Source organism: Humulus lupulus, chromosome 1, assembly GCF_963169125.1.
Source record: "Humulus lupulus chromosome 1, drHumLupu1.1, whole genome shotgun sequence".
Classification (NCBI taxonomy): domain Eukaryota; kingdom Viridiplantae; phylum Streptophyta; class Magnoliopsida; order Rosales; family Cannabaceae; genus Humulus; species Humulus lupulus.
Window position 1 is genome coordinate 35437059 of NC_084793.1, and position 8917 is coordinate 35445975.

Consider the following 8917-nt stretch of genomic DNA (forward strand, 5'->3'; position numbering starts at 1 on the left):
ATTAATAATTGAATAAAAATTCAAGAGAATTGTGTTATCATTAACACGTAAATGAATTAGAGATATAAATTGGAATTTATTGAAAATTGAAATTGAAAGAATTTAGAAAAAAGAAGTGAAAAAAAAAAGAAATTAAAGTAGAGGAAAATATAAGATTAATAAAGAATATTTAAAATATATATAAATTCACAGACATATTTATCTATACTTAAATTATAATATCAAAATTAAATAAAATATTTTAAAGCAATTTTAAGGTGTTATGTCATTGAAGCCTTAGTTTATATAAGATATAAGTAGAGCTATCCTTTATATCAGATATAGATTCTACCTTTTAGAGGAGCTATTTGGGAATGCTCGTATTAGTTCTTATTACAAGTTAACAACAACCAAACATACATAAAAGAACAGAATAACATAAATTACATCAAATGATTTTTCATCTTTTTTCTTTTCTTTATGTACCATTATTAAATATTATTACAGAAAAGGAAAGGACACAAGAAAATAACATAACATTTAAATATATCTATTGTCTCCTCTCTACCAAAAATTAAAAGACGAGTCCTTTTCCCATTCCTGTGATAAAAGAAGTTTCTGTAGATGCAAAGGCATCAATCCAAAATGGCAAAGACACGCCCACCTCTCTCTCTCCATTCATTTAAAGAATTGAATTTTCTGTAGTCTGGTTTGAATGCTAGCTTCATTATGTCTCACTCTACTTTTTACCACGACATGGCAACTCTGCTTTGGGACCTTCGATGGCAGATTTGCATCCACCAATTAATACCTAATACCTATTAAATCAATGGTGTAGAGGTATAGTTATGTATCCAAAAAATCTTATCAAGATATAATGCCACTTGATAGCTTCTCATCACCTTCATCGCCAAACTGATAATGCTCGTATATTTCAAGTAATAATTCCTTGCACGGTACAACAGCCCCAAGCTTGATACAAGCCAAAAAAGCACCTGAGAGCTTGCGATGTAGACTGTACGCCTCATCAGGTGGTGGTGTGAGCCTGTGCTTCAGCATTGTCGAACCGAGGTTTGAAAGGCTTTGTGTTATATTGGCAGAGCGGAAGTCATATCCACCGGGTCTTGAGAAAGGCAACCCCACAACAAAACCAGCTTGAACATGAGCCTCTAGCATTATCTCTGACTCCATTCCTGTGAGAAATCCAAGCCTCTTCGACATCTCAATGACCATATTTCTATCTCCGTTTGCACACGCAAAAACCTAATCAAAGATGGCATTGGAAGATTATCAGAAACATTAAGCATGTACGCTAAAAGTCCTTATTGACACGATGCCAAGAGCCCTAATCTAAAGTGTTACTAGCAAAACAGTCATTAGCAATGCTAGCTTTGTAATTTGAAAGCTTTCCACTATAAATAATCTACTTTCTCAATAAGGCATGTGGCAAGTTAAGAACATTCATTTAACACATGATTTTAAATAGAGTTAAGCAAGCAACTAGACTTCACCATTCTCAGATAGTCATCAACAAAACGTTTCGGGTAATCACGAGCTGCTCCAAAGTCAATTAGATTGATTGTTTTTGTCTCCTCATCATACAAGAAATTACTCCAGTTAGGATCAGTCTGCATCACGTTAAACATGATACAAGAAAGTCATGATGAGAGCCTAGAATTAAGAAAAACCTGAACAAATCATGAATGAGAATATCCTCTATAAAACCAAAGATCATGCCTGCATAAATCGATAAACAAATAACTCAATTAAAGTGAGTTCCAGCAGCTTCTTGCCCACATAGTTGCGAGTTTCCTGGGATAATAATGCCACCTTATCAATTGGGATTCCTGTACCAATAAAAAGTTAATCTGGTGACAAAAGATGTACTGATGAAGGATCAATTCTTCATAATAACGAACCCAAATCATTCCATGCTTTCATTACCAAGATGTTTCGTTGACAGTGGAGGTTTATTCAAGAATTATAATAATAAAATAAAACAAAATATCAGATGACTAATGTAGTTATGGAAGAAATGTCACAATAATGTAACCTTTCTATCTACAAGGATTTAGATTTGTAATTCATTGCTACTAGTGTCTATGATTAACTCTTTCACACAAAACAATATAACTTGGCGAGAAAGGAAATAATACTTATAAGAGTGGATAATTATGTTCTTATCTACCAAAATCACACACATATTACAAGTAATTCCTTTTTTTTTTATAAGACACATATTGAGTGTTAATTCCTAAAGATACCACCAGCATTCACAAGACTTCCAGGTCATATCTGATCATAAAGCAATAAAGCAGACAAATAACATCTACACCCACCTCTTATTAGCTCTGTAGTTAAGACTCTTTTGCTTGAAATATCATCCACAACCTTAGGGACGTAAAATCCTTGTTTGTTGGATATCAGTTCTTGAAATCGTTTTTGATTTGTTGCTTCCAACTCATAGTCACATTCACGAGATAATTCTTCTTTCGCAACCTAGAAATACAAGGATTAATTTAAATTTCAAAACAGCCATATGGAAGTATTTCTCAACTTCATAGGTAGAAGTGAAGAGCCCAATATGGATAAACATTAAGCTGTCTGTCCTATGTAGAAGGATTTCCAGGCTCTTGAATTAGTCATTCTTAGGGCGATAACTAATAAACAGGCTTAACAGGATGTTTGTATATGTCTAAAGGAAGTAAATACAACATGAATCTGTTACACATAATTTGAAAATAGAGAACCAGTGATCGTTAATAATAGATAAAAAGATTCCATAAGATTGATTGAATATCAACACAAGTTATATATACAAATACAAACATACCTTCATTGCTCTCTCAAGGTAAAGTCCTTTTGGAAGTAAATTTGTATAATCTAACAGAAGTTTCACATTATCAATATCACTTTCAATGCTATCTGCAACACCAGGGTACTGTATTTTCATTGCAACATCCATACCATCCTTTGTAACAGCCCGATGCACCTAAACGATTAAGAAGATACAGATACACGAGAACAAAGTGGAGTTCAGTTCAGTTCACATAAGGACAAAACAAAGTATAACAGTAAGTGAATATCAGTAGTTAATAGTTATTATCATACTTGGCCAATACTTGCTGCAGCCATTGGTTCAAAATCAAAGCTTTTCAACTTTGAGGACCATTGAGGGCCCAATTCAGCGTCCAAAACTTGACTGAGCTGGTTTTTGGGCATCACATCTGCACCTTGACGCACGATATCCAGGGCAGCCAAGATCTAAAAGGGGAAGAAGAAGAAGATGATGATAATATATAATATTTGAGAAAAGCATTGCACTTTAGATAGAAATGCAGTCAGCAGTACCGGAGCAGGGACAAGAGATTCGTCCTGTATACTCAACATCTGGCCGAGTTTGAGTGCTGCACCACGCATCCTACAGAGTGCAAGAGCCAAACGTTCTGCGTTTTTTTCAGAGAGAAATGGGGAAAGAGCTGATTTGTCTTTTTCTGAATCACCTCTACCATAAACAAGCCTCTTCGCAGACTCCTCAACAGTTCCCCATGCAAGCCCAGCTCCCAGACCAGCAAACCTATCAAAATCTATTAGTCACACTAACTCACTCACTCACTCACTCATACCTAAACAATCAAACAAATTCATCGCAAAACACAAATTAGAACCCGAGTGCTCTGGAGAACGGTGTTGAAGGAACTCGTCTCTCCCTGGGCTTCCGCCTCTTCGTTAATGGCACTGCAATCGGAGTTTTTACAGTTGAAACCGTATTAACAGGATCGGCATTGACGCCAATAACGTCCGTTGAGGAGGAACTTGCGGATGAAGATGGCGGAGGTTGAACTCCATCATCATTAAGATCTTGATGTGGTTGTGGTTGTGGCTGTGGTTGAGGTTGCTGAGAAGACTCAGAGGCAGGAATATGGATAGGGTTGGGTTTAGAAAATGAGCGGACCTTGCCTCGGGTGAGGCCGGAGGAGAGCAGAGCTTTCTTGAGAAGGGACTGAGGATCGTGTCTGGCCAATTCGCGGGCAACTAGAGAGAGCCCATTCAATAGCCTACTAAGGTCTTTTAGAGAATTCGAAGTCATGGCCACCGGCGGCAATCGCAATCGCAGTCGACGTCGTCGTCTTCTTCTTTCTCGTGTGTTTCGGTAGCTTAAGCTTATGGTTATGATTGACGACACAGACCCCTTGGGTCTCTCAAGTCTCAAGCCCAAGCGCAAGCCCAGGCCCAAGACCAAGTAAGCCCAAATCCAAAACTTCAGGGGAAGAATGGCACACGTCAACTCCTCCTTATTCACTGGCGTGTCTCGTGTTGCGTCTTGCGTTTCCTTTCTAGTTTCTAATTCTTCTACTACACCTTTCAAACGATGTCGTTTTTATTATTTATGACGTGATGTAGTTTTTCAGTAAATTTTGTCGTTTTGATCTTTTTTACTCATTTTATTATTTGATGTCGTTTCTAGTAAATTTTGTCTTTTGTTTGATTTGATCTCGTTTGTATTATAAATTGGCGTTTCTTGATTTGATATTGATTTTAGTAAATTTTGTCGTTTTTATTAGTTGAAGTCGTTTCAAGTATAATATTTTGTTTTTCTGATTTGATGTCGTTTGTACTATATATTGTCGCCTTTTAATTTGATGTCGTTTTACGTGTGATATGTCGTTCTTCATAAATGTTGTCGTTTTCAAATATATTGTCGTTTTATCAACTGTGGTCATTTTTAAGGAAGTTATTGTATTTTTATACTGAAAAAACTTGTAGATTCTTGTTTCAGCCCAAAAATTATATTAAAATCCAATTTTCTTCGGCTGAGTCCATTCCGCATGAGAAAACAAGAGAAAAGAAAACGGAAAAGACTAAAATCTAATGACAATACACGTTTGTTTAGTTTTAAAGTTATAAACATGCTTATTCAAATACGTATTTATTTTTATTATTTTTAATTATCATACAAAATTTAAATAAATAAATAATATCATAAAAATAAATAAAATATGTTTAATATAATGTATGACATAAATGTATTAAAAAAGTAGGACAAAACATTGTCTATAATTTTAATAAAAATCAATTCACTTTTTTTTAATATATAATAGAATAAATTTCAGTTCTATAATATATATAAATACTTATATCAATAATCTTTACAATCTAAAAAAACTTGTAGATTCTTGTTTCAGCCCAAAAATTATATTAAAATCCAATTTTCTTCAGCTGAGTCCAATCCGCACAAGAAAACAAGAGAAAAGAAAACGAAAAAGACTAAAATCTAACGGCAATGCACATTTGTTTAGTTTTAAAGTTATAAACATGCTTATTCAAATACGTATTTATTTTTATTATTTTTAATTATCATACAAATTTTAAATAAATAAATAATATCATAAAAATAAATAAAATATGTTTAATATAATGTATGACATAAATGTATTAAAAAAGTAGGGCAAAACATTGTCTATAATTTTAATAAAAATCAGTTCACTTTTTTTTAATATATAATAGAATAAATTTCAGTTTTATAGTATATATAAATATTTATATCAATAATTTTTACATATATGACATCTAAACACAACATTGACATATATATATATTTACGTGACTACATGACATATATATATAAATTACAATAATATTTAAAAAGAAATTAATAATAGAATAAACTAATAATAGAAAAAGTCATCATGTAGAGTAGTATACATGCATCGACTATTTTTAATTTTTAATGTAACTCGAAATGTCCTTTGGTGAATTTGACAAAGAAAAAGAGTTCCAATCATATTATTATTATACATGGATTTTAAATTTAAGTTTGTTTCTAGTTTTTTTTTTTTTAAAAAAAAAGAAGTTGTTTCTAGTTGATAGTAGATTATATTATGTTAGATGTTTAATATGATATTATTATAATACGTGAAGTTTAAGTGTAATTAATTTTTATTTAAGTTATAAAACATATAGTTTTATTATTTTTTAATAATTGTCATTGTAAAATATCTTATTTTAATTTGTTTAATTATTTATTTATTTAATTTGATTTAAGTTTAAATCATGTTTACAATCTACCCTTAAATATAAGAATATTCTATTATATATAAGAATATTTCGTTAAAGTTAACGAAAAAAATAAAAAAACTGTTAAAACCAAGAATTTTCGTTATCTACACACTTATTATATAGAATATATATGTTTATGATTTGTTTGGGGTAAATATCGGCTAAAGTCATTGTGTTTTTACAAGTGTAACATTTAAGTCCATTATCTTTTTTTTGTTGGCAAAAGTCCAAACGCTACACAATTGGTGCACATTTTTCTCAAACCGTTATGCGTCCGTTAAAATGGGATTAAACATTAATGATAGAGACTATTGCTGCCAAAAAATAAAAGATCATGGACTTAAATGCTTTAATTTTGAAAGAACGAAGACTTTACCCGCCAATTTCCTTATATTTTTTTCTTTAAAAAAATATCAAATGCTCTTTAATTAACATATACAAAATTGTTTCTTAGATTTTTTAAGGGACTATTAATTACCGTAGACAAGTTGTGGTTCACCACTGTATAATCTCATATTAATTTTTTTAATTACAAAATTAAGACAAAATAATTTGTTTACATTACATCATATATTAGTTTCTCTATTTTTTTTTCTTTACATTATTTAACTATTATATCTTTAAACATTTTTATTAATTAAATTTGGAGAGAGAAAGAAATAAAATTGAATAATTTAAAAAAATATATTTTTAAGGAGCTCTAAAAAATCTCTAAATGTAGATAAGGAAATTATTAAATCCTTTCTATTAATAATTTCCTTCTAGATTTTTAGAGCTCCTTCAAACTTTTTTTTTAAAACTATTCAATTTTCTCTCTCTCCAAATTTATTAGTTTTTATTTATTTATTCTTTTATGCTATTTTAATTAATAAAAATGTTAAACGATATAATATTTAAATAATGTAAAGAAAATATAAAGAAACTGATATATTGTAAAACAATTATTTTGTCTTAATTTTGTAATAAAAAATAATAATTTGAGATTATACAGTAGTAGAACTAAAACTTGTCTAGGGTAGTCAATAACCCCTTAAAAATGCTAAGAAATTATTATTTTTATATGTTAATTATAGAATATTTGATATTCTTGAAAAAAAATAACTATATGGAAATTAGTGGCTAAAATCCCCACTCTTTCAAAATTGAAGCATTTAAGTCCCCGTTCTTTTCTTTTTTAGCAGCAATAGTCCCTAAAATTCATGTTTAGTCCCCATTTTAACGGACTGATAACGATTTGGAGAAAATGTGCACCAATTATGTAACGTTAGAGACTTTTGCCAAAAAAAAAAGATAAGCAACTTAAATGCTACACTTGTAAAAAACAGGGACTTTAGCTGCTCATTATCCATTTGTTTGATATGAAACAAAACACTAACTGTTATACCTGAAATTTGACACTTCCACGTGGCGACCCACAAAGCGATGACGTGTCAAGGCAAAGTGTCGGGACACAACAGTCACCACCAGCCGTCGTATGAAGTGGCCATAGCCACTTTCCCAATACTCAAGAAGAGACTGGACTCGCCAGCGCCGACCTACTTCTCCCATCGCATGAAGCCAAATGATCCCCAGACGGTCACGCCAACTTCAGTTGTAAGAAGAAAAGTGTCATAACCAATCACCCTAATCAGACACACAAGTCGAACAAACACGTATCACAAGGATCTGCTAAAGTTGCCATCAGACATAGCTGATCTCCGAGGCACCTCCGACCGCCGGTCTCCAGTTGCTGGTTGCCGATCGCCGAGGCCCCTCGCTGCTCGCTGGTGGCCCTCGCCACTCGAGCCTCGTTCCGCACTCAAGTGCACCTTCAACCATTAAATGAACATGACACGTCGGACTTCCATTTTTGGTGAGACATAAGTTTGTCTCCAAGCCAAGTGTACCGAGGTTTAGTCTAATCGAGAAACAAGGTGCCACCGTCAGCCCCACCCATCTCCATGGCTATAACTAGTGTAACTGTAACATCCTGGATAGCCAAGACCATTACACTGTGTATTTTAAATAGTGTTGGACTTGCTAATCAAGTCATTTGGACATAAACATGTAACTAGAAGTACTTAACAGATTAGGGTTAAAAATTTGGTCAAAGGAATATTTACTTTCACTAAAAGTTTAAGTTCATACATGGGATCCGAAAATAAACATTGAAAAATTCATTTACAATCCAAAAGGGTGGTTACAACACAAGTCGGCCTAAGCAGCAAAATTAGGGTTTAACCCTAGTTCCTCTGTGAATCCCCGACCATGGTGGTTGAGCAAGCTGCATATGTACATGCCGCCACCGAAACTCTCCAACTCATGGCTGGTCCAGCTTCCCTTTTCCCTTACCTGCACCACATAGCACCCGTGAGCCAAGGCTCAGTAAGAAAACTTAAACATGTTCATAAGCATTTAATAACATATTACAGAATCATAATTAGCATGCCTAGCAGTAATAACCCTAGATAGTCACACCGGGGGCCCATTGCCCCAGATAAGTGACCATAGAGTCATAAGCAGTTAATAGTCACAATGGGGGCCTGTTGCCCTAGATAAGTGACCATAGAGTCATACCGGGGCCCGTTGCCCTAAGATAGTGACTATAGAGTCACCATGGGGCCCATTGCCTTATCCTCTATATAACCAGCCTTAAGGCTAGCCAAGCGTACCTGGCGCTTTAATTTTCAAATTGTTCGGAGTGTGTCCTAAAAGCATGTAAAGACATTTGTTTTTCTGTGAATAAATAAATACAATGGTTTATTATTATGGTTATATTTAGATTGTTAAATTATTGGTTGAATAATTTTGTAAATATCTGAAAAATTCCATATTCATTATTGAGGATGTGATCTTGTATTAGTACGAGAGAATTAAGATCACATGAATGAATAAAAAT

The 8917-nt window shown here is 33.0% G+C and overlaps 1 protein-coding gene across 1 annotated transcript; it reads right to left on the reverse strand.

Annotated features, from left to right (window-relative positions):
• Nucleotides 1-297: 297 nt before the first annotated feature.
• LOC133791041 (protein ABC transporter 1, mitochondrial) lies at nucleotides 298-4358 on the reverse strand. The gene is made up of 8 exons (XM_062228927.1): nucleotides 3648-4358; nucleotides 3331-3556; nucleotides 3091-3243; nucleotides 2813-2971; nucleotides 2319-2478; nucleotides 1717-1826; nucleotides 1491-1607; nucleotides 298-1242 (listed from the first exon to the last, which is right to left on the reverse strand). Exons 1-8 carry the CDS (start codon nucleotides 4067-4069, stop codon nucleotides 847-849), a joined length of 1743 nt encoding a protein of 580 aa, XP_062084911.1. The 5' UTR covers nucleotides 4070-4358; the 3' UTR covers nucleotides 298-846.
• Between the last annotated feature and the right edge of the window lie 4559 nt (nucleotides 4359-8917).

What these genes read in the sequence shown, in the direction of transcription:
- LOC133791041 (XM_062228927.1), bottom strand. Translation starts at nt 4,069, where the DNA reads ATGACTTCGAATTCTCTAAAAGACCTTAGTAGGCTATTGAATGGGCTC. An exon ending in AATCTCTTGTCCCTGCTCCG is followed by an intron (nt 3,244 to 3,330) that starts GTACTGCTGACT and finishes TTCCCCTTTTAG; the next exon opens with ATCTTGGCTGCCCTGGATAT. An exon ending in ACCTTGAGAGAGCAATGAAG is followed by an intron (nt 2,479 to 2,812) that starts GTATGTTTGTAT and finishes TTGTATTTCTAG; the next exon opens with GTTGCGAAAGAAGAATTATC.